This window comes from Entelurus aequoreus, linkage group LG02 (assembly GCF_033978785.1).
Source record: "Entelurus aequoreus isolate RoL-2023_Sb linkage group LG02, RoL_Eaeq_v1.1, whole genome shotgun sequence".
Lineage (NCBI taxonomy): Eukaryota > Metazoa > Chordata > Actinopteri > Syngnathiformes > Syngnathidae > Entelurus > Entelurus aequoreus.
Genome location: NC_084732.1, coordinates 12937378 through 12963735, shown reverse-complemented (window position 1 = coordinate 12963735; position 26358 = coordinate 12937378). Strand labels below are relative to the sequence as shown.

Here is a 26358-nt window from a genome sequence, read left to right as displayed (position 1 = left end):
AGCGGGAAATTTAAAATTGCACTTTATAAGTTAACCCGGCCGTATTGGCATGTGTTGCAATGTTAAGATTTCATCATTGATATATAAACTATCAGACTGCGTGGTCGGTAGTAGTGGCTTTCAGTAGGCCTTTAATGCTTGTATGAGAAATAATTAATGCTTGCTAATACTTGATATGATTTATGTTTGCTAGATTATAGGTTTTGGTGTGGGTTTGCTGGAGGGCGTTGATCCTAACCCTGCAAACTTTGTCGGAGCTGGAGTGGTCCACACTAAATGTTCTCAGGTGGGATGTCTTCTCAGGCTGGAGCCCAACGCACAAGCGCAGGTAGAACACACACACACACACACACACACCAACACGCACCCACACACACACGCCAGTCGAGTGTGTAACAACATGGCTTCTGTCCCGTCAGATGTATCGTCTCACGCTGAGGACCAGCAGGGACTCCGTGTCTCAGAGACTTTGTGATCTGCTCTCAGATCAGTTCTAGATGCCTCCGTGGTTCCTCTCTGTTCTTTGTACAGTGTAAAGTCTTTGTTTTTTTAAATGCAATGGAAATGAAATGTACTTTTGGCACATAGCTTTACTGCCTCCACTGCTACGCTCTTGGAAGCCGAGCACACTAGTGATATATATTTTTTTAACCTTATTGCACTTTTGAAGGGCAGTATGACATCACGCCGGAGACCTTTGCCATGGTGCCGCCTTTACGCTCTTACTACACACACTTTGTACTGTAGCTCACTCTGGTGCCTTTGTCTCACTGAAACACTAGCAGCACAGTGCCTCACTACTTCTACCTGAATGCACACACTAAATATTTCTATTTTCACTGCCTTCACTCGCTCCTTAAATGCTCCTCACTGCCTTAGGAGGTATTTTTTTCAACTGTTTGAAAATAAAACCGTCTCCTCCTCAAGGCCAGGTCCGTCTATTCTATACAATTACTGAAATATGTATCGTCTTAACCAGTGGTTCTCAATCTTTAAAAAAACAAAAAACATTTGGCTCTCCAAGTACCTTCATACTTTTTTGATCATAGACTTAGACTTAGACAAACTTTAATGATCCACAAGGGAAATTGTTCCAGACAGTAGCTCAGTTACAATGATGGAAAGTGTAAGGATGGAAAGGACAATGCAGGTATAAATAGACTAAATATAGCGATATAAAATATAACATATATGCGTAATATTTACATAATATATGTACAGTATTTACATAATATATGTACAGTATCATATCTATTTATATTTATAGACATAAAAACCTGGATGCAAAAAAACTTTCTAAAACTCAACTGCAACAAATCTGAAATAATTATAATTGGCCCCGACTCCCTCACTCGTTCCACTCAGGACTTTTCATTAAACATCGACGGTTCCCTTGTCACTACCTCCACCCACATCCGCAATCTAGGTGTAATCTTCGACCCTACCCTCTCATTCCTCCCCCATGTAAACCACATCACCAAAACTGCATTCTTCCACCTCAGAAACATTGCCCGTCTCCGGCCCTCCCTCACACCCTCTGCTGCCGAAACCCTCATCCACGCCTTCATCTCATCCCGGCTAGACTATTGCAACAGCATCCTCTATGGCATCACTTCCAAAACCCTCAATAAACTGCAATATGTCCAGAACTCCGCTGCCCGCCTGCTCACCGGAACCCGCTCCAGAGAGCACATCACACCTGTCCTTCATGACCTCCACTGGCTGCCTGTCAAATACAGAATCCCCTTTAAAATACTCCTCACCACCTACAAGGCACTCCATAACCTGGCTCCACCCTACCTCTCTGACCTCCTCCTGCCACACGTTCCGTCCCGTTCCCTCAGGTCTAGTGATGCTGGCCTCCTGGAGGTCCCCAAGACCAGGCGCCGAACCTGGGGCGACAGGGCCTTCTCCGTGGCTGCCCCCTCTCTCTGGAACGCTCTCCCCAGGCACATCAGAGAAGCCCCCTCCCTCCCTACCTTCAAAACCACCCTAAAAACTCACCTCTTCACATTAGCCTTTCCAAACTGACCCTGCCCTTGGTGTTTATTATTATTATATATTTTTTTCTTTTCTTAGTTTCTTTTCCTAATAAAGTTGTTTTAATCCCCCCCCCCCCCTACACGTGTAAAGCGACTTTGGGTATCTAGAAAAGCGCTATATAAATCCCAGGTATTATTATTATTATTATTATTATTTGAAAATGTTATCAATCAATCAAGCTTTATTGCATGAGACTCCAATGTCCAGGTAGACTATTCAGTCTAAGCCTGGGCCCCTGGAGAGGGGGTCCAGACTAAGGCCAAGGGGAAAAAAAACTCATAACCATAGCAATAGCATGTGTGTAAGAGGCAAACATCAAAGGACATTAAAAAGAGCATAGCTGATGCAACCAGCCATTTATATATACAGCTACAAAAAAATAAATATACAATTTAAAAAAACATATACACTGTGGTGGCCTCTGCGGTATTCCACGCCATTGTCTGCTGGGGTGGGGGGAGCATGGCCAGAGACAGGAGCAGACCCAACAAAGCAACCAAGAGAGCCACTCGGCCGCTCACTAACTCTCGGCCAGTGTCCAGTCTGCATGGATGAGCGAGGATGCGTCAAAGGAGACCGAGGTGTCCGATACCTGCTCATTCAGCCAAGACACTGTGAAGCCCGTCCATCCCGGGGCTCAGCGCCAGCTCCGCAGCTCTGTCTCTTCATCCGCATCTCCTCCAGTCTCTCCAAATGGACTCTGGTGTGGCAGAGACCCAGCAGCTGGTCTCCATGGCCAAAAGGCTCCCGGGAGGCAGATCCAGAAGTCCACAAAAAGCACCAAAGAAGTCACGAAAGTGCCACCCCTTGTCACACAGTCCTAAAGGGTCCCGAACCAAAAAACTCAAAAAACACATGAAAACAAGAGGGAAACACCAGGAACACAGAAGGATGACACATGAGCACAGAGCTCCTGCCACCAGCAGCCACTACAGCGGTGACATTTTGGAAAAAAAAAATGTATCCAGTTGTTGGTGAATTTGTCAGCTCATGTTGCTATAACCTCCATTTTTGTTTCAAAATGGCCTTTTAACAGATGGCTTCCTTCACTCCTTTTTCAAACTATTAGTGATTTTGGTCAAAGACTCTTTTTTTTCTCCCTGAAATCTTCCTTCTTTTTGAGATGCACATTTCTGTCATATGTAGTATTTATTCCTGACCAACTGTTGCTTCGTCTTCTAATTACTCCCCAATGACTGAGTGTCGCTCCACTCAGGAAGTCATCTGTTTTCACATTTTCCTCCGAATTTTTCAGATGAACTTGCTGATCATTGCTGGTATCTGAAAGTTTAATGATAGTGTTTATGTCTGTTGAAGAGGAATGAAGTGCATGAACAGAAGCAGTGAGTCGCATGGCTCCTTCTGAATCCATCTCCTCCTCATCAGTCAACACCTTCAATCCTAAAACACACCAAAAAAGGTAAACATGCAAAACATTCTGAAACAGGATGAAAAATAATATCATGAAGCAGAACACAATAAGTGTAATGACTTAGTTTACCTGAGTTGGAGGGAAGAGTGAGTACTTGGTCTAAGGAGGATGTGTTTTTATCACGCTCTTTGGACACTGAAACAACAACACAAAGATAATTACATTCCAATCACCTTAGTGAGGTAAGGAAACTAACATCCCAACAAGGTATTAATTACATTTCAATAAATAACTAATATGACTTTGATTGATTGTCTTTTGTCATGTTGAGTTTCTGTACCTTTTAGATATTGACATTTTATGTATAAAACACAACACAAGATGATGACCAGAATGAAGATACAGACTATGATAATCCATAGAGCATCTGATCTTTTACCTGCACAGAAAAACAAAAGTCGAACTCAAATCAACTTTTCAAAGTACATTATATCCAAAATAAGATTTAAATATGTACAACCACCATTTCACAGCCATCATTATTGATTATAATTACCCAGGAAGCAGTCCTTAGTGGTGAATGAAGCTGTTTCATTGGTCAGAGGGTTGCTGACATCACAACGATAAACTTGATCATCATCTTCATTCCTGACAGTTATTGTTAAATTTGGTCCAGTCTGCTCCTTTCCTGGTGAGCTCCACTTAAACTTTAATAAATGAGGATGTTTGGACTCTGTTGAGCACACAAGTGTCGCCTGCTTTGTGTCGCTCATCTCACAGGATATGTTGGGTTTGGATACTTTGTCTGTAAGAAAACAGAAGGATGGTCAACATGAGGTCAGATGGTTTTTTTTGTTTTTGGGGTGGAGATTCATGTAGTGTTGAGTCGTGTTCACATTTGAGCTCAAATGTAACACAATCAACACTATTGTTAATGAACCTAGATTAGACAAGTTAATATTTATAGTGCTCAATATTTGTGTTAAAATATTTATGAATGGAAATGTAAACTTACCTATAACTTTAATTTCACACTGGAAAGTATCCTGCTTGTTGTTTATGTTCATTTCTAGGAGATAGACTCCACTGTCTTCATATGTGGCGTTTTTGATGATGAGTTCTGCAGAGACCCGGTCCAGAGTGATTCTGTTCTTGTATGAAGAAAGCACAAAGTCCTCCGTGCCAGTAAACAATACCACATCATTTCCATTATGTAGCCAGATAAAATGAATAGGTTGTTCAGAGATGGATGGCATCAAGTGTATGTCCTGACCCTTCAGGAAATATTTCACATCCTGTGCAGAAACTGTGAAAGGGACATAAACAGATAATAATAGTCTTCAGTTGTAGTGGTGCACCATTATGACCTTTTTTATAAACAAAACCACACAAAAAAGAGACTTCAGCTCCAATAACCACAGCATGATCTACTTTGCACGATTGTAATGAGAGTAATTACCATACTAACAAATAACATTTTACCTGCACTTTTTCAAAGTTTTTGGCAAGCAGGTTTTGTTCCCGTTTACACTGCACACCAAATCAGATTTTTTTTACCCTCAAGTGACACAGATCTGATTTTTATTTCCAGTCTAAACGCTCCAAAGTGCTTTAAATCTGATCTTTTCAAATGTGACTTCAGTCTAAGCGCAATGTGACCTGAATTTGATATTTTCGTCAGCTTTGGGCGAGCTACATGAATTTGTGTACGACGGAAAGACGCAGCAGAAATGGATATTTCATCACAACATATGGTTTCAGTTTTTATTTAAGACGACCACATTTTCATTGCATCACTTGTCAATAGTGCGCAAATAATAGGCTATATGTAATATATGAATATATATTTTGATTCTGAAGAAACAGTGATTGTTGAAGGGCTGGAATTGACACTCTGGCACATTTGCTTACATGTGAGTTGAAAAATAAAATTCCTGTATTTCCACACTTATGTCCATGTCTCCTCTACTTAACAACCATACAAACATTACAACCCTCCCAAATATATTTCACTATATACATCAAATCATTCATATTACTTTCACATTAAAAAAACACAAATTTTTAAGGTGTTGCAACTTTTTATTTTGTAGTAGTAGCGACATCCTCCCAGTCAACTTCCTTTATTTTTTATTTATCGAATGTGCAGGCAAAAAAAAAAAAAAAAAAAAAAAGTGCAGGCAAGTGACTATGAGGCCACATTGGGGCCTATGCACATTTACACAGGAGTCTGATAAAAGTCATACTCAGTCAGCTGGGGGTTTGTGGGGGGAGAGACATTTGGCGTGACAGCGCCAGGCGGAAAAAAGCCCCTCAGGCTGAAACTCGTCTCTTTAGACCGCTCACAAGCTCGTTGATTGGCTCTCCGGGCTGCCTTCTTGATTATTTTACGGAATTACTTTTAGTTATGAGCACTGTTTTTGACGGTTTGGTCATTACGTGGGACTTAAATGTGCAAGTGGATGTAGCAGACAGCTGGCATTCTAAAGAAATCAGTGTTGTCCTTGAAATGGTATCGCGAAACAATTCTATGTGTAGTGAACCGGTAAAACTAGTTTTACATGTAGAAGAACCACTACCTTCCTAGTCACGTCCGTTGTGTCCTTGGGCAAGACACTTCACCCTTGCTCCTGATGGCTGCTGGTTAGCGCCTTGCATGGCAGCTCCCGCCATCAGTGTGTGAATGTGTGTGTGAATGGGTGAATGTGGAAATACTGTCAAAGCGCTTTGAGTACCTTGAAGGTAGAAAAGCGCTATACAAGTATAACCCATTTATCATTTATCATTTACTGCCTGGTGGAATATTAACAATTTTTCTTTTAAAGAAACTTGTATGAACAAGGTAAATGAATAAATGCATCATTGACAACAACCTTACAGAAATACCAATATTAATAAACTGTACAACCTACAAAACATATCAACATGGAATTGTATCGAAAATATATTCTTATCACCACAAAAACAAGAGTATTTATCAAACATGATGACATAACTTACCTAAAATGAGGAAAGTCATGAAATAAACGAAGACATGTTGAGTCATTCTTGATGATCAGCTTTCACAAAAATCTATTTGATTACAATTTGATGTTTTTTTAATGAACTGCTACTGAACTGATATTTACAGGTTAGATTAACTACGATCAAAGTATTGGACAGGACGTCGGAAATGTGTAATAAAGTTGTACTTTATATAAGAAAAAAAATGGGCATACAAAACGGTACAAAACTATCCCTTTATCTTGCTATCTGTCCTTCTTTCATCTCCAGTAGGCTCGTAAAAACTACACCTGCTCCCGGGCTTTTTTAAATCCGGTTTGCCGCAAGGAATTGTGGTACATGTTCCAGTTTATAGTTAACCCTTTGTTAGGCTATGAAGTAGAAAACTCAATTCAGTGTCAGTGTTTCTCAAATAATCAATATCAAATACATGTATGAATCAAATCAATTCCCTATTAACTCTTTTTTAGCGGTAAATAATAATAGATCAATTGATCAGCGATTAAATCAAGCATGCAAATTATGAATGATCATCACACATGAACTATATAACCCATAAGTTACAACACAGGTGTCTACGAGGCTGTGATTTATCAAAAGTGAAAGCAGTTAGTGAGACACATCAGCAGTAGACTTTCACAATAAGAGCAGAACAATGAGGTATAATAACACAGTTTAGATTGGCACTCATCTCTTAAATTGTCGCTCATCTCACAGGATATGTTGGGTTTCTACTATTTACAAATCACTACAAAATTCAATTAGTTTTTTGATTATTTTATTGAATTACTTTCATTTGTGTGCACTGTTTTTGACGGTTTGGTCATTACAGGGGACTTAAATGTGCAAGTGGATGTAGCCAAAGATAGGCATGCTAAATAACTCAGTGTTGTCCTTGAAATGTTTGGTCTAAGTCGCATGTAAAGGAGTCCACCCACAGCAGTGTGCACACTCTTGATTTGATCATTGCCAAGAGTCTTAGTAATGTTGTCGATGCTGCTTTATTGGATAGTTTTTGTGTTTTCTTAGACTTGTCTGTTAGACCCAATCATTAAATGTGTAGGAACTTAATACTTTTCTCCATGTGACGTCAACTTTTTGTGTTTAGACATTTATAGAGAGGAACTTCCATGCAGTATTTGAATGTATAAACACTGCTCCCTACTGGCGAAACACTATTCTTACAGTTATTTTTTCTCTCCAAAATATAACCTTCAGGATTTAAGAGTGTCAGACATCATTTCAGGGCAGCACTGTGGCACAAGGGTTTAGTGCGTGTGCCTCACGGTACGAATGTCCTGGGTTCGATTCATCGCCTGCTTTGTGTCGTTCATCTCACAGGAGAGAGATAAAGGCCCACCAAAAAAAGGGACTGTGGGGGATTTGTTTCATGATCCCCCCCTCCGCCCCAGGAAGTGGGCGTGGCTTCAACGTACCGCTAAAATAGGTGGGTCAGCGGGGGATTGATTTATGACCCCAGGAAGTGGGCGTGGCCTTAATCGGGAAACAGGAAGTATACATCATATACTTATATATACGGCCAGTTTATGTTTGCAGTTTTTTAAAGCTGTCCACCATCTTGGTTGTAGTCCTTAAAGATTTATGACTCTTACAGGCTGACAAGGGTATTACAGTTGGTAGTTTTGGCGTGTGGTAGCCATCTTGGGTGGAGTCACAGAATTTGTCGTTAAAAATGATGGATGTTAGTGTTTCTCCTAGGAGACCGTCCAAATGCATGAGGAATCAGTATTCATGATCACATGAACACAATGACAGTTACCACAGGGAGCTAACAACTGTTAGTTCCTACGGATTAGTGTTGGTTATTTTCCCCTACCTGGGATTGCCTTTAACACGGTCACATATGATACACCATCGAAGCAGACGAGAAGGCCGTCTTCTCCGTGGCGTTGGCAGAGATCAACCGCAAGATCCTGGGTCAGACGCTCATCATGTAGGGACTTTTCAGGTCCACCAAAGAGAACTTGTGGAGAGACAGATTGAGGGATGTTGAATTTAGGACTGTGTGAAGAAGAGAGGACGCACACGATGCCTGTTTTTGAAATAAACTAGCAATGTTTCATCTTTATGTCAACAAGTCTCATTTTCTTTCATCACAGGAAGTTGAGCAAGAAGATGTTTGACCAAAGGTAGAAGTATTAGGACGTACTCACACAAGAACATTCTAATCCAAAACCCAGGATTAACCCACTTACTCTTCTCTCCTTTTTGTGAATTCCAACTAGGGTTGCATCTATCCATTATTTTAGTAATTTAGGATAGATTACTTTGTTACAATAATCAATTAATCAGATAAAACACACTTTATTGCCTTAATGCGTATTGTAGAGATAAATAGTTGAAATAAACAAAGATTTTTGTACTTAACCTTCACTACCTTCTTTACTCCTTGTTTTACCTTTTTATTTACCCTTTAATTACTGTGTACAGTTTCACTAATGGACATTGGAGTGTTACTTTCAAAGGCAAAATTAAAGTATTGCTAGAAACATAATTTTACATGGGACTTTATTGTATTATATGTATAGTACATGTTCCAAAAAGAAAAAAGCATAAAACACCACCCCAATTACAGATATTACAAGTAAAAGTGATGATGCTTAGTGTTACGCTCATGACTTTTCATTTCAAGTATTTCATTTCAAGTTTATTCACAATACCATATGACAATTACAACAGTAGTGAATATCATCATTTAAAGATGTTGGTATGGACTTGGTGTAACTAAACATTAAAGTTAAAGTACCAATGATTGCCACACACACACTAGGTGTGGCGAAACTATTACCCTATAAGATGAAGGCAATTGCAATTTATTGATATTTGAAATGTATTCAATGTTTAATGAATATTTAAATATACTAAATGTAAAAAAGGGAATAAATATTCAAAATAAGATCATTAAATGAAATCTAGTTTGGTTACGCCATCATGAGCGCAACACAAGGTTGTAAAAGTTTCAACTACAATTCTAAATAAGACGTCAAAAGCAAACTGAAATCAAATACACACAGCTTGAAGATTGATCAATACCTATTTAAATTGAGTAAAACATAAATATGATGATTTATCAAAATATAAAAGAAATATACCTGAACAGAATGCTCATGATGGTTACACCAAAAAGTAACGCTATGAATCGCGTTTTTCCAAGTTTTTGGGGCATTTTTATGCTATTTCCAAGCATCTCCTTTTTATTGTCGTTGATTTTAAATGGTCAAACTAATGCATATTATATATGCATGCCCTAGTAAACAAAAAAAAAAGTCATATTTATCTTGATTGTTACATTTTGAAGTACATTTGTGCAGGTGGGTGCGAATGTACCCATTACCAGAGCTGTACACTACTTTATTTGACCTTCTATTTAACTTATTTTTGCTTTATTTACTTACTTTTTACCTTTTTTTTACCTTCCATACTACTTGTTTACCTTTCTATTTTACCTTGTATTTAACTTGTATTTATTTGATTTGATTTCTATTTAACCTATTTTACCTTTATATAGCTTTTTTACTCCTTGTTTTACCTTTTTATTTACTTTATTTGACCTTCTATTTTTACCTTTATCTTACTTACTATTTAACATATTTTACCTTCTATACTTTGTTTTACCTTTTTATTTACCTTTATTTTAGCTTTTAAGTTATTTTACATGTATTTACTTTATTTGACCTTATACTTAACTAATGTTATAATGTTATACTTACCCTTTAGTTACTGTTACTCCCTCCGAGGTCTTAATCAAGGCTCAAGTTGTTCGTTTTTCTCCCACAGACATTTATTTCAGCCACGCCTTCTTCTCGTTAACAACGATGCCAAAATAATGCCGTCAGAACTAATGAATAAGAAAAACAGAACTTACAATTAGTCTGATATCAAATAAAAGAAAACACATTGATTTCACATACATCAGAAATAATCTTACCTCATTGGCTTCACAAACTCCGAGGGAATAAAGTTTCTTTTGAAGCCGAGACTCCATTAACCTCTTCCATCAAATGATTGCTGTCTCATGCTGCTTCCCTTATTCCGTCACATATTAATTGTCCCCCCAACAATGTGACCAAACCGGCACAAAAAAATATGTTCCTATCCAATTTACATGGCTTTTGTAACAAAAAATAAAGTTAACATATACTTGCATGAAATTACCAAAGGAAATACATTTATAATCACAATATATGTAAATATGAACTTTTATTTATACATTGTATTTATTTATTCTAACCAACTATGAAATGATATAACATATATACAATGTGCTTCTGTCAGCAGCTACAGTTACTTTCTTTTACCTTCTATTTAACATATTTTACGTTCTATACTCATTGTTTAATATTTTTATTTACCTTTATTTGACCTTCTATTTAACTTATTTGACCTTCTATTCTCCTTGTTTTACCTTTTTCTTCACATTTTCTTCAACTGATATGACCTTTTATTTACCTTGTTTTAGCTTCTTTTACAGGGTTTCCGCGGGTCATTACAAAGCATAAAGTCATTAAATTAATATTGAGAAAATTAAGGCTTTAGAGGGCATTAAAAAAACATTAAATTTAATGTCCAGAGGCAATTTTAAAAATCATAGTTTTAGGCCGATGTTATGAGAAATGTGCTCCCGTAAAAAAATGCTAACCAACCTTACTGAGCATGCGCAGGCATGCGCATCAACGCTAAAGGTTTCCTCGGAACAAAATCTCCACATCAAGTAAGGTTAAAAACATTGTTTTTATTTTCAGCATTATTTAACATACCAGGAAACAAATCAAAACAAAAACGTTATAAACCTTGATTAACCTATTGTGACAAGCTCATGTATGAATAATAAAAACTACAAAATCACTTGTTGCACGACCTATTTCGGACATTTCGACCGTCTATTATGTTGCTAACCATCATTTTTTAATGAAGCAGCACATTTTTCACAACAGCGGGACCGATAGTCAATAAGTCAATGAATGGAACGATAAATTAAAAATACACTTAATAACTTTGCCGTCGTCGATAAATTGCTACGTTTGTGTTTCTTTCTTCGGCTCTGGCTTTCGAACTTGCCACAAGAGGTCTTGTATGAACAAGGTAAATGAATAAATGCATCATTGACAACAACACCTTACAGAAATACCAATATTAATAAACTGTACAACCTACAAAACATATCAACATGGAATTCTATCGAAAATATATTCTTATCACCACAAAAACAAGAGTATTTATAAAACATGATGACATAACTTACCTAAAATGAGGGAAGTCATGAAATAAACTAAGACAATTTGAGCCATTCTTCATGATCAGCTTTCACAAAAATCTATTTCATTACAATTTCATGTTTTTTTTAATGAACTGCTACCGGACTGATATTTACAGGTGTCTACGAGGCTGTGATTTATCAAAAGTGAAAGCAGTTAGTGAGACACATCAGCAGTAGACTTTCACAATAAGAGCTGAACAACGAGGTATAATAACACAGTTTAAATTGGCACTCGTCTCTGAAATTGTCACTCATCTCACAGGATATGTTGGGTTTCTACTATTTACAAATCACTACAAAATTCAAATTTGTTTTTTGATTGTTTTGTGGGATTACTTTCATTTGTGTGCACTGTTTTTGACGGTTTGGTCATTACAGGGGACTTAAATGTGCAAGTGCATGTAGCCAATGATAGGCATGCTAAATAACTCAGTGTTGTCCTTGAAATGTTTGGTCTAAGTCGCATGTAAAGGAGTCCACCCACAGCAGTGTGCACACTCTTGATTTGATCATTGCCAAGAGTCTTGGTAATGTTGTCGATGCTGCTTTATTGGGTAGTTTTTGTGTTTTCTTAGACTTGTCTGTTAGACCCAATCATTAAATGTGGAGGAACTTAATACTTTTCTCCATGTGACGTGAACTTTTTGTGTTTAGACATTTATAGAGAGGAACCTCCATGCAGTATTTGAATGTATAAACACTGCCCCCTACTGGAAAAATACTATTCTTGCAGTTATTCTTGTTGTCCAAAATATACCCTTCAGGATTTAAGAGTGTCAGACATCAGTTTAGGACAGCACTGTGGAACAAGGGTTTTGTGCGTGTGCCTCACAATACGAATGTCCTGGGTTCGATTCCCGGCCTCTGGGTCTTTCTGTGTGGAGTTTGCATGTTTTCCCCGTGACTGCGTGGGTTCCCTCCGGGTACTCCGGCTTCCTCCCACCTCCAAAAACATGCACCTGATGATAGGTTGATTGGCAACACTAAATTGGCCCTAGTGTGTGAATTTTGTCTATCTGTGTTGGCTCTGCAATGAGGTGGCGACTTGTCCAGGGTGTACCCCGCCTTCTGTCTGAATGCAACTGAGATAGGCTCCAGCACCCCCGTGATCCCGAGAGGGACAAGCGGTAGAAAACGGATGGATGGATGGACATCAATTTCTTTTGATGATTATTTCATTACATTACAAATGTGCATGACTATGATACTGTACAATATATTTGTAATGGAAACTTATTAAACAAAACACTGAAATCTACAGCATGACACATGTAATGACATTCAATTTAAATATATATGACACAGCTCAGGAGATAGTCCTCGCTCCTAAATGACAAATATAACCTGAGATATTACATTTATATTACATATATCGTGGATATGTAATCTAAATAGTAAAAGTACAACATCAGTTGAATAAGCTTTAATAATGGATAAGATTTATTTTGCACTTTTCTAGACACTGATAGTGCTTCACAGAGAAGTGAGAACCCATCATTCATTCACTCCACACTATGATGGTGGTAAGCTGCATTTGTAGCCACAGCTGCCCCAGGGTAGACAGGATTAACCCACTTACTCTTCTCTCCTTTTTGTGAATTCCAACTAGGGTTGCAGCTATCGATTATTTTGGTAATTGAGGATCGATTAGTTTGTTCCATTAATCAAGTAATCAGATAAAACACACTTTATAGCCTCAATGCGTATTGTAGAGATAAATAGTTGAAATTAACAAAGATTTTTGTACTTGTCATAACCTTCACTACCTTCTATACTCCTTGTTTTACCTTTTTATTTACCCTTTAATTACTTTATTTTAGCTTTATTTACTTACTTTTTACTATTTTTTTAACCTTCCATACTCCTTGTTTACCTTTCTATTTTACCTTGTATTTAACTTATTTTACTTTTATTTACTTGATTTGATTTCTATTTAACCTATTTTACCTTTCAGAGTCATACCAAAGACTATAAAAATGGGAGCCATTACCTCCCTGCTTGGCACTCAGCATCAAGGGTTGGAATTGGGGGTTAAATCACCAAAAATGATTCCCGGGCATAGCCACTGCTGCTGCCCACTGCTCCCCTCACCTCCCAGGGGGTGAACAAAGGGATAGGTCAAATGCAGAGGACAAATTTCACCACACCTAGTGTGTGTGTGACAATCATTGGTACTTTAACTTTATACACCTTCAGTACTCCTTGTTTTACCTTTTATTTACTTCATTTGACCTTCTATTGAAGTAATTTTACCTTTATTTACTATCTTTTTAACATAGTTTACCTTCTATACTTAGTTTTACCTTTTTATTTACCTTTTATTTAAGTTATTTTACATTTATTTACTTTATTTGATGTTATATGTTTAGTTACTTTCTTTTACCTTCTATTTAACATATTTTATATTCTAAACTCATTGTTTAACCATTTTATTTACCTTTATTTGACCTTCTTTTGAACTTATTTTACCTTTTATTCTCCTTGTTTTACCCTTTTTTTCCCATTTTCTTCAACTAATATTACCTCTTATTTACCTTGTTTTAGCTTCTTTTACAGGGTTTCCGCGAGTCATTACAAAGCATAAAGCCATTAAATTAATATTGAGAAAATTAAGGCTTAAGAGGGCATTAAAAAAAACATTACATTTGATGTCCAGAGGCAATTTAAAAAAATCATACAGTTTTAGGCCGATGTTATGAGAAATGTGCTCCCGTAAAAAAATGCTAACCAACCTTACTGAGCATGCGCACACATGCGCATCAACGCTGAAGGTTTCCTCGGAACAAAATAACCACATCAAGTAAGGTTAAAAACATTGTTTTTATTTTCAGCATTATTTAACATACCAGGAAACAAACCAAAACAAAAACGTTATAAACCTTGATTAACCTATTGTGACAAGCTTATGTATGAATAATAAAAACGACTATTTCGGAAATTTTCTGAAGATGTCATCAAAATCCGTCAATTATGTTGCTAACCATCAGATTATGCAACTGGTTGCATTTTTTAATGAAGCAGCACATTTTTCACAACAGCGGGACCGATAGTCAATAAGTCAATAAATGGAACGATACATTTAAATAAACTTAATAACTTTGCCGTCGTCGATAAATTGCTAGTTTGTGTTTCTTTCTTCGGCTCTGGCTTTCGAACTTGCCACAGGAGGTCTCACTCAGTGCATCGCTCTCAGCAAGTTTATTCGACGGTGGAATTACATAAGCAGAGTGATCCTCTTGTCCGTCATCCACAATCTTTGTTTCGGTACGAGCAAGCTGGACCTACTTGCAATTGTCTCCCACACGTTCTCCTGCGTGTGATATAATGTTGTTGGTGACACTCACTTTAATGTTGGCGCTGGAACTAATCATTTTATAACAACGGTCACTTTTAATGTGCACGTTGCTTTAAAACCGTAAGAGAAAACGTTCGCCAAGGTGGGCTGGGTGAATCCGGAAATGATGTCATAACAAGTTGACCAATCACAACTCTTTTTCCTCTAACTTTATTTCAACATTATACACAAAATTCAAACAATCACAAAATAAAACAGAACATGTCAAAATATATACAAAAATATGTATAAAGAAAATATTTTCCTCAATAATGTTGAACCAGTAATTAAGACATTGAAATAACTCGACTATAACGAAATAATACACAAAAAGAGCATGAACACGTGCAAGGGATAACAAAATCAAATAAAATAAATAAAACAAAAACATCATATCGCAATTTTTCTTAATTTAGTTTTTGATAGAAATGGTGTTTATAATGTGTTTTAGGATGTGGGAATGTGCAAAAAAGACCTCCAAACGTTGCTCAGTGCAGGGAAATCACACATGCTATTAGCTAATCACAATTCGGCGATTAAAGGCAGACAGCAATTAATCTTGTCAGATTTATTTGGCGTAACCAACAAAGCAACTTCTGCTTTATAAAATAAATGAAAAAAGAAATTCACACTCACGTTTAAAAGCCGTGTAAGCCAATTGTAATTCACTACAGAGTAACAGTCAATGTAAACTTTTCAACTATTCAAAATTATCATTGTCAAATTATTACAATTTTGTCTATAAAGACCAATTATTTGGAAAAATATTTTTACTGTCGTAAGCTAAGCTACTAGTTTCTCTCCATTTAATTTAGCTAAGCTACAGGGGAAGCTATATACACAGAATTGTAGCAAGCTGCAATACACGCTGCATCAACACTACATACATACATACATACATACATACATACATACATACATACATACATACATACATACATACATACATACTTGCAAAGTTGCGGCATGATATACAAAACGAGCGGGAGGACGCTGACTGGACACACATGAAAATAAAGGAAGTTAAGTAATATTATAATAATATCAAGTAAAGACTAAAATATACACTATAACTTATATATACAATGACTGTTTTAACACAACAGTGGCAAACTAGACAATAACCTGGCTAAAGGAAAAGTGCAAAACATTTGTCACACAACACAGATATTGACAAACTTCATCTTCATATGGCCGGAAATCAATAAAAGTGAACTTTTTTTTGCTCCAGGACTGGAATACTACGTAACTGTAATACCAGTACATGGTATTTTCCTATGTATGGAAATGTATGGGACACCATGTACAGTAATGTCATCATCTTTACTGCTCCCATAATCAATAATCATCTGTAAATGTTCAATAATGACACATGGTTAGGCCTGGTTACAATTACTGTAAGGTGTGCATTAAAGGGGTTTATGGTGTTGACACCAGGAGTCCTGATTCATTATTAATGAATGTTTTCCTCTTTTAGAGAAGCGGAGGAGGGGACTTTTCTCATTGTGACATGATTTAAAGTGCCTGTGTTGCTTGTTCTGATAACTTCTACTCGCCGGTTGATGGGTGTTGCTTGACTCAGTAAGTCATCTTCATGTTTCACATTTTCTCCTCCATAAACTTGCTGATCCTTTCTGGTATCCTCAAGTAGAGTGGTAGTGTCCATGTCTGTGGAGGTCAAAGAAGAATTATAAAATCTATTATTATTATTATTATAGAAGAATATTTAGTACTGGAGTTGCTTCAGACTATAACATATAAATTGTTTCTGGACTATAAGCCGCACCGGTGTATAAATCGTACCCAATAAATAAAAAATAAAAAAGTAAAACTAATATGGGAATAACGATTTTCCCATATATTAGCCGCACTGATATATAAGCCCCAGATATATATGTTGTGAAAATTAGTTATTTACACTGAAATATTTTGTAGCTGTTTATTTACATATATCAAGTGTTTGCACACAGTTTTTGTAGAACGGCAGTCATTGATGTCTCTATATTCATCATCTATAAAATAAATTAGATTTTCTCCTTATTTAATAAGGTTCAATATGTTTATCAGGATTCTTCTTCCTTGTACTTTATAAATACTTTGAATTTGAACAGTTTCTTACAGTGGATCATTTTAGTACATTGTTTGATTTCTTTGCATAATATATAGTTAGTACATAGTACGAAAAATACAGTAAATGAAAACAAAACAAGTCGGATCACAAAGCAGAACATGGTAACTAACAACTTGAAATTTTCTCAGTTATATTTGTGCTCTTCTTCTAAATTAAACTTTTCGTTCAGTCTCTGATTGAAAAAAAGGTGTGTGCTCTGTTTGTTTGGACAATGAAACAAACACTCGGCAAACATGCAACAACACAAAAATGTCCAAACTTGTCAGCGAGGTAAGGAAACTACTAAGATCCTGGCAAGCTATTTAAAAATAAAAGTCTAAAATAAGAACACAAGTCGGGTCATGAATCAGAACATAAGTGTAACAACTTTAGTTTACCTGAGTCAAGCTTTTCTTCTGGTTTCTGCTGTTTATTCAATTTCTCTTTGGAAGGAAGTGTTGATGTGCTTTCACTGTGCTGTTTGGACACTGAATCATCTAACAACAACACAAAGATAATTGCATTCCAATCATGTTAGCGAGGTAAGAAAACTACTAACATCCCAAAAAGCTATTAATTACATTTGAATAAATAACTCTAAATAAATACTAATATAATAATTTGCTGATGATTAAGTCAATTGTAATTAGGTGAATATGAAAACATTACATGTAACTCTAAATTAAGGATCGTACCTTTTACTTTTCTTGGTCTTCTTTTCCAAATGTATTTATTAAAACATGCTGCAAGATCAAAGAGAAAATTAACATTTCATAATATGTAATGACATGAAAAAGACAGGAATAAAGCGTGATGTGGGTTTAAAGGTTTTGCACACAAAAATTATTATTTTAAATTAATTTTGAATGTACATAATGATAACAGTGCATCGTTTAAATCATTCAATTATTTAAATATTTTGTCCTTTGTCATGTTGAGTTTCTTTACCTTTTAAATGTTGATGTATTATGTATAAAAGACAACACACGATGATGACCATAATGCAGTAACAGGATATTCCAAAGATCTGTAGAGCATCTGATCTTTTACCTGCACAAAAAAACAAAAGTCAAACTCAATGCATTATATCCAAAATAACATTTAAATAATGTACAGCCACCATTTTGAATATTTCTATTCCATCATTATTGATTATAATTACCCAGGAAGCAGTCCTTAGCGGTGAATGAAGCCGTTTCATTGGTCAGAGGGTTGCTGACATCACAACGATAAACTTGATCATCATCTTCATTCCTGACACTTATTGTTAAATTTGGTCCAGTCTGCTCCTTTCCTGGTGAGCTCCACTTAAACTTTAATAAATGAGGATGTTTGGACTCTGTTGAGCACACAAGTGTCGCCTGCTTTGTGTCGCTCATCTCACAGGATATGTTGGGTTTGGATACTTTGTCTGTAAGAAAACAGAAGGATGGTCAACATGAGGTCAGATGTTTTTTTTTGTTTTTGGGATGGAGATTCATGTAGTGTTGAGTCGTGTTCACATTTGAGCTGAAATGTAACACAATCAACACTATTGTTAATGAACCTAGATGATTGATTGATTGATTGATTTTTTGAGAAGTGTATTGACATCTTAAATAATGGAATCCATGTAATGCTTTAAAAAGGCAAATGGATGGCACAAAAAGCCAAAAGGCTTGTTTCCATTGTGGTCCGTTAAATATTCATCACATTTGATACATTCAACAATAAAAAATATATAACCTGTAACATGTATATAAACAAATACGTAAACATTTTTATAAATGATGTACATATACACAGTATACATGTCAGGTGATTTGAAAAACAATATATACAAAAAAGAGTATTTCAACATTTAATGACAATTTTACATAAATGAATACATCCAAACACGTTGTACATATTTATTATGTGCAAGAAGAAATAACAGTTACAATTGTGTGTATCTTCCAAACAAAAAAGAGGTTTTATCACATCAACATCGGACTAACAATAGACCTTTAAAGGCCTACTGAAATGACATTTTCTTATTTAAACGGGGATAGCAGATCCATTCTATGTGTCATACTTGATCATTTCGCGATATTGCCATATTTTTGCTGAAAGGATTTAGTAGAGAACATCGACGATAAAGTTTTGGTCGCTGATAGAAAAGCCTTGCCTGTACCGGAAGTAGCGTGACGTCGCAGGTTGAAGGGCTCCTCACATTTGCACATTGTTTACACCAGCAACGAGAGCGATTCGGACCGAGAAAGCGACGATTACCCCATTAATTTGAGCCAGTGTGGGTGGCACTGGGAGCAGGTGGGTAAAGTGTCTTGCCCAAGGACACAACGGCAGTGACTAGGATGGCGGAAGCGGGGATCGAACCTGCAACCCTCAAGTTGCTGGCACGGCCGCTCTACCAACCGAGCTATACTGCCCCAAATAAAATTTAAATAAAAATGTAATGCCTCTTTTCTATTTGCTGCCTTCTGAGGTAAATATCAAAATAAACTTTTTCCACAGGCTAATAATACATTTGAAAATAAAATAATAATAATGAATGAATCAAACACTACTTGAAGTAGCAAGAGAAAGTGCATGAATAAAACGTCAATTATTGCTCAGTTTGCTACACTGATTTGCTTTAACACTGAATATGGAACAAGCAACGCTTATATAACTTAATAGTGCAAAGTCAACTTTCAAAAAACAAACGAAAAAACATCAATGGTATATTAAATACAATTTAAATAAAAAATTGAATACCTCTTCTGAGGTAAATATCAACATTAACTTGGTGGGCGTAGGCGGGGTTTGGTGGTAGCGGGGGTGTATATTGTAGCGTCCCGGAAGAGTTAGTGCTGCAAGGGGTTCTGGGTATTTGTTCTGTTGTGTTTATGTTGTGTTACGGTGCGGATGTTCTCCCGAAATGTGTTTGTCATTCTTGTTTGGTGTGGGTTCACAGTGTGGCACATATTTGTATCAGTGTTAAAGTTGTTTATACGGCCACCCTCAGTGTGACCTGTATGGCTGTTGATCAAGTATTCCTTGCATTCACTTATGTGTGTGTAAAAGCTGCATGTGATATGTGGCTGGGCCGGCATGCTGTTTGTATGGAGGAAAAGCTGACGTGACGACAGGTTGTAGAGGACGCTAAAGGCAGGGCCTTTAAGGCACGTCCCCAATAATGTTGACCGGCAGAAATTCGGGAGAATGGTTGCCCCGGGAGATTTTCGGGAGAGGCACTGAAATTCGGGAGTCTCCCGGGAAAATCGGGAAGGTTGGCAAGTATGACTGTATTAGCAGTGAATGCGGTGTTACAGCGGCACCGCCGCTGAATAATACCGGCGGGCCAGCTCTAATGTTAATTTGATGTTGCCTGAAGGGCCAAATGAAATTACACGGCGGGCCAAATTTGGCCCACGGGTCAGAGTTTGACACCCATGCTTTAGGGGCTCCGTAAGTCTGTGATGAGTGAGCCGTTTATTTTCAAATTGAGGTTGGTGGTTATTGTTTTGAGACTGCTGTGGCCCAATTGTTTCAGTGTCTTCCAGAGTTTTTGCGGGTTATTTTTATTTTCCGCTATTTTTTCGTTAATATTAGACAAGTTAATATTTATAGTGCTCAATATTTGAGTTAAAATGTTTATGAATGTAAATGTAAACTTACCTATAACTTCAATTGTACACTGGAAAGTATTCCGCTTGTTGTTTATGTTCATTCCTAGGAGATAGACTCCACTGTCTTCATATGTGGCGTTTTTGATGGTGAGTTCTGCAGAGACCCGGTCCAGAGTGATTCTGTTCTTGTATGAAGAAGGCACATGGTCCTTAAAAGCAGTGGACAATACCACATCATTTTTATTATGTAGCCAGAGAATTCCAGTAGGTTGTTCAGAGATGGATGGCATCAAGTGTATGTCCTGACCCTTCAGGAAATATTTCACATCCTGTGCAGAAACTGTGAAAGGGACATAAACAGATAAAACTAGTCTTCAGTTGTAGTAGTGCACCATTATGACCCTTTTTTATAAACAAAACCACACAAAAAAGAGACTTCAGCTCCAATAACCACAGCATGATCTACTTTGCATGATTGTAATGAGAGTAATTACCATACTAACAAATAACATGTTACCTGCACTTTTTCAAAAAGCAGCTTTTGTCACCTGCGCTTTCTAATGTTCAAAAATAACATAGCGTTATTATAGTTTTTGACTTGTTGGTGGACACAAACCAGCAATTAGGTCTGCGGTTGTTCGGGTAAGACTAATAAATGACAGCATACAGACCCAGTTTGTGGAAGTGATTAAGTTTGAAAACGCCCCGTTTTGAAACCTTTACAAAGTTTTTGGCACGCAGGTTTTGTTCCCGTTTACACTGCACACTAAATCAGATTTTTTTACACTCAAGTGACACAGATCTGATTTTTATTTCCAGTCTAAACGCTCCAAAGTGCTTTAAATCTGATCTTTTCAAATGTGACTTCGGTCCAAACGCAATGTGACCTGAATCTGATTTTTTTCGTCAGCTTTGGGCGAGCTACATGAATTTGTGTGCGCGGGAAGACGCAGTCGCCAGCAAAAATGGATATTTCATCACAACATACAGTTTCAGTTTGTATTTAAGACGACCACATTTTCATTGCATCACTTGTTAATAGTGCGCAAATAATAGGCTATATGTAATATATGAATATATATTTTGATTCTGAAGAAATTGTGTTTGTTGACGCTGTGGCACATTTGCTTACATGTGAGTTGAAAAATAAAGCTCCTGTAGATCCACACTTATGTCCCTGTCTCCTCTACTTAACAACCATAAAAACATTACAACCCTCCCAATTATATTTCACTATATACATCCATTCATACTTTATATTACTTTCATTTACTTTCACGTAAAAAAACCCACTAATTTTTAAGGTTTTGAGACTTTTGTTTTATTTTGTAGTAGTAGCGACATCCTCCCGGTCAACTTCCTTTGTTTTCACGTTATCGAAGTGTGTATGCAAGTGACGTCGAGGCCACATTGGGGCCACATTGGGGCCTTTGCACGTTTACACTGGAGTCTGATAAAAATCACATTTTACTTGCAGTGTAAACAGGCAGCTGGAAAAAATCTGATTTAAATAAAATTAGATTTGGACAACTTTGGCCTGCAGTGTAAACGTAGTCTTTGTCACCTGCACTCTTTACTGTCCAAAAATAATTTAACACTATTAAATGGAGACAAGTCAAACACTGGCGCCAAGCGGAAAAAAGCCCCTCAGGCTGAAACTCGTCTCTTTAGACCGCTCACAAGCTCGCTGATTGGCTGTCTTGGCTGCCTTCTGCCATCATTTGAGGATGTATCATTCAAAATGGAGATAAAACAATCATCCATACCTTGTATTACTATTTACAAACTACAAAAAAAAAAAAAAAGTGTTTATTGATTATTTTACGGAATTACTTTCATAAATGTGCACTGTTTTTGACGGTTTGGTCATTACAGGGTACTTAAATGTGCAAGTGGATGTAGCCAATGATAGGCATTCTAAAGAACTCAGTGTTGTCCTTGAAATGTTTGGTCTAACTCGCATGTAAAGGAGTCCACCCACATCAGTGTGCACACTCTTGATTTGATCATTATCAAGAGTCTTGGGAATGTTGTCGATGCTGCTTTATTGGATAGTTTTTGTGTTGTCTTTGACTTGTCGGTAGAACCAAACCAGGAGATAGGTCTGTGGTTGTTCGGGGAAGACTTAAAAATGACAGCATACGGACACAGTTTGTGGAAATGATTATGTTTGAAACGCCCGTATGTTAATGTTGATGATCTGTTGAACTTTTATACGTCAAGTGTTGTAAATGTTTAGAACCATATGAACCATCTCGGGCTCTGAGAACCTCAGGGACTGGTCTCCTGCTGGTTTCCAGAGTCAGGACAAAGTATGGCGAGGATGTGTTTCAGTTTTGTGCTCCTAAAATCTTGAATAGTCCTCCAAAAGATTTGAGACACGCCTTTAGAAATGTCCAAATCCAGGCTAAAAACATTTTTATTTAACTGTCGAAAAGGGAAAAGCGGTAGGAAATGGATGGATGTTCATATGACAACTTAAAGTATTTTATCTATACTATTTGATTTGATTTTAAATGATGATTGTTTTTATGATGATTTTATTCTATGGTTTTAATTTGAATTATGATTACTTTTAAGATTATTCTGGTTTTATTTTTGCTTTCTTGTAAATTTCTGTAAAGCACTTTGAATTGTGTTGTGTACGAATTGTGCTCTATAAATAAACTTGCCTTGCCCATTTATGAGAGGCCTTCCACTCTTCCACTACCACCACATTCCCCTACTTGGACTAACTGCCTAAAATGTGTTGCCAGAGACATCTCGGGGATTTTAAATCTTTCTGCGCTGCAGATGAGTTCAGTGTGTACAGTTTTTAAAATCATATTATCAATGATAAACAATTAATCTGCATTAACGCGCATACTTTGACAGCCCTTGCTAAACAAAACATTGGTACAGTCAACCGGTACAACAAGTTTTACATGTTGGAGATATACTTCCTGCTTGTCTTACCATAATGCAAGGTTTTTATTTTTAACAAACTAAATCTGAATTAAAACATTCAAAACAGTTTACAGTGTATTTTTTCCCTGTAATTCCGTAAAATTGGTATAGAACCACTACTGCCTGGTGGGATATGAACTATTTTTCTTTTAAAGAAACTTGTATGAACAAGGTAAATGAATAAATGCATCATTGACAACAACACCTTACAGAAATACCAATATTAATAAACTGTACAACCTACAAAACATATCAACATGGAATTCTATCGAAAATATATTCTTATCACCACAAAAACAAGAGTATTTATAAAACATGATGACATAACTTACCTAAAATGAGGGAAGTCATGAAATAAACTAAGACATGTTGAGCCATTCTTCATGATCAGCTTTCACAAAAATCTATTTGATTACAATTTGATGTTTTTTTAATGAACTGCTACCGGACTGATATTTACAGGTGTCTACGAGGCTGTGATTTATCAAAAGTGAAAGCAGTTAGTGAGACAAATCAGCAGTAGACTTTCACAATAAGAGCAGAACAACGAGGTATAATAACGCAGTTTAAATTGGCACTCATCTCTTAAATTGTCACTCATCTCACAGGATATGTTGGGTTTCTACTATTTACAAATCACTACAAAATTCAAATTAGTTTTTTGATTGTTTTGTGGAATTACTTTCATTTGTGTGCACTGTTTTTGACGGTTTGGTCATTACAGGGGACTTAAATGTGCAAGTGCATGTAGCCAATGATAGGCATGCTAAATAACTCAGTGTTGTCCTTGAAATGTTTGGTCTAAGTCGCATGTAAAGGAGTCCACCCACAGCAGTGTGCACACTCTTGATTTGATCATTGCCAAGAGTCTTGGTAATGTTGTCGATGCTGCTTTATTGGATAGTTTTTGTGTTTTCTTAGACTTGTCTGTTAGACCCAATCATTAAATGTGTAGGAACTTAATACTTTTCTCCATGTGACGTGAACTTTTTGTGTTTAGACATTTATAGAGAGGAACCTCCATGCAGTATTTGAATGTATAAACACTGCCCCCTACTGGCGAACTACTATTCTTAGTTATTTTTTCTCTCCAAAATATACCCTTCAGGATTTAAGAGTGTCAGACATCAGTTTAGGGCAGCACTGTGGAACAAGGGTTTTGTGCGTGTGCCTCACAATACGAATGTCCTGGGTTCGATTCCCGGCCTCTGGGTCTTTCTGTGTGGAGTTTGCATGTTTTCCCCGTGACTGCGTGGGTTCCCTCCGGGTACTCAGGCTTCCTCCCACCTTCAAAAACATGCACCTGATGATAGGTTGATTGGCAACACTAAATTGGCCCTAGTGTGTGAATGTTGTCTATCTGTGTCTGCAATGAGGTGGAGACTTGTCCAGGGTGTACCCCGCCTTCTGTCTGAATGCAACTGAGATAGGCTCCAGCACCCCCATGATCCCGAGAGGGACAAGCGGTAGAAAACGGATGGATGGATGGACATCAATTTCTTTTGATGATTATTTCATTACATTACAAATGTGCATGACTATGATACTGTACAACATATTTGTAATAGAAACTTATTAAACAAAACACTGAAATCTACAGCATGACACATGTAATGACATTCAATTTAAATATATATGACACAGCTCAGGAGATAGTCCTCGCTCCTAAATGACAAATATAACCTGAGATATTACATTTATATTACATATATCGTGGATATGTAATCTAAATAGTAAAAGTACAACATCAGTTGAATAAGCTTTAATAATGGATAAGATTTATTTTGCACTTTTCTAGACACTGATAGTGCTTCACAGAGAAGTGAGAACCCATCATTCATTCACTCCACACTATGATGGTGGTAAGCTGCATTTGTAGCCACAGCTGCCCCAGGGTAGACAGGATTAACCCACTTACTCTTCTCTCCTTTTTGTGAATTCCAACTAGGGTTGCAGCTATCGATTATTTTGGTAATTGAGGATCGATTAGTTTGTTCCATTAATCAAGTAATCAGATAAAACACACTTTATAGCCTCAATGCGTATTGTAGAGATAAATAGTTGAAATTAACAAAGATTTTTGTACTTGTCATAACCTTCACTACCTTCTATACTCCTTGTTTTACCTTTTTATTTACCCTTTAATTACTTTATTTTCTTACTTTTTGCTATTTTTTTAACCTTCCATACTCCTTGTTTACCTTTCTATTTTACCTTGTATTTAACTTATTTTACTTTTATTTACTTGATTTGATTTCTATTTAACCTATTTTACCTTTCAGAGTCATACCAAAGACTATAAAAATGGGAGCCATTACCTCCCTGCTTGGCACTCAGCATCAAGGGTTGGAATTGGGGGTTAAATCACCAAAAATGATTCCCGGGCATAGCCACTGCTGCTGCCCACTGCTCCCCTCACCTCCCAGGGGGTGAACAAAGGGATGGGTCAAATGCAGAGGACAAATTTCACCACACCTAGTGTGTGTGTGACAATCATTGGTACTTTAACTTTATACACCTTCAGTACTCCTTGTTTTACCTTTTATTTAATTCATTTGACCTTCTATTGAAGTAATTTTACCTTTATTTACTATCTTTTTAACATAGTTTACCTTCTATACTTAGTTTTACCTCTTTATTTACCTTTTATTAAAGTTATTTTACATTTATTTACTTTATTTG

The 26358-nt window shown here is 36.8% G+C and overlaps 3 protein-coding genes and 1 long non-coding RNA gene across 9 annotated transcripts in view; 1 reads left to right on the top strand and 3 right to left on the bottom strand.

Moving 5' to 3' along the window:
* LOC133630505 (AP-2 complex subunit alpha-2-like) overlaps nt 1–926 on the top strand; it is a 33663-nt gene extending 32737 nt beyond the window's left edge. For both annotated transcript variants that reach the window (XM_062022118.1, XM_062022122.1), the window contains 2 exons: nt 194–328; nt 420–926. In XM_062022118.1, the coding sequence (XP_061878102.1) occupies nt 194–328; nt 420–497 (213 nt within the window). In that variant the 3' untranslated portion in view covers nt 498–926. The remainder of the gene's footprint in view (nt 1–193; nt 329–419) is intronic.
* Nucleotides 927–2173: 1247 nt separating this feature from the next.
* Nucleotides 2174–26358, bottom strand: part of LOC133630527 (CD48 antigen-like) — a 48986-nt gene continuing 24801 nt past the window's right edge. Inside the window, exons 1-8 of one of the 5 annotated variants that reach the window (XM_062022169.1) lie at nt 10368–11028; nt 10150–10277; nt 8256–8402; nt 4431–4721; nt 3972–4220; nt 3756–3854; nt 3545–3610; nt 2174–3444 (exon numbers count right to left, since the gene is read on the bottom strand). In XM_062022169.1, coding sequence (XP_061878153.1) covers nt 3122–3444; nt 3545–3610; nt 3756–3854; nt 3972–4220; nt 4431–4671 — 978 coding nt within the window. In that variant the 5' untranslated portion in view covers nt 4672–4721; nt 8256–8402; nt 10150–10277; nt 10368–11028 and the 3' untranslated portion in view covers nt 2174–3121. Of the gene's footprint in view, nt 3445–3544; nt 3611–3755; nt 3855–3971; nt 4221–4430; nt 4722–6415; nt 6721–8255; nt 8403–10149; nt 10278–10367; nt 11029–11681; nt 11751–26358 lie in introns of those variants that run through there. The other 4 variants (XM_062022172.1, XM_062022156.1, XM_062022148.1 and 1 more) reach the window with 4 other exon arrangements.
* Nucleotides 14820–17885, bottom strand: LOC133630593 (uncharacterized). The gene is made up of 3 exons (XR_009821301.1): nt 17836–17885; nt 17539–17637; nt 14820–16698 (listed from the first exon to the last, which is right to left on the bottom strand). It is a non-coding gene; the product is annotated as an uncharacterized LOC133630593 (long non-coding RNA).
* Nucleotides 18051–24143, bottom strand: LOC133665189 (CD48 antigen-like). Its single transcript, XM_062070431.1, has 4 exons — nt 24009–24143; nt 20780–21070; nt 18303–18551; nt 18051–18190 (listed from the first exon to the last, which is right to left on the bottom strand). Exons 1-4 carry the CDS (start codon nt 24052–24054, stop codon nt 18051–18053), a joined length of 726 nt encoding a protein of 241 aa, XP_061926415.1. The 5' UTR covers nt 24055–24143.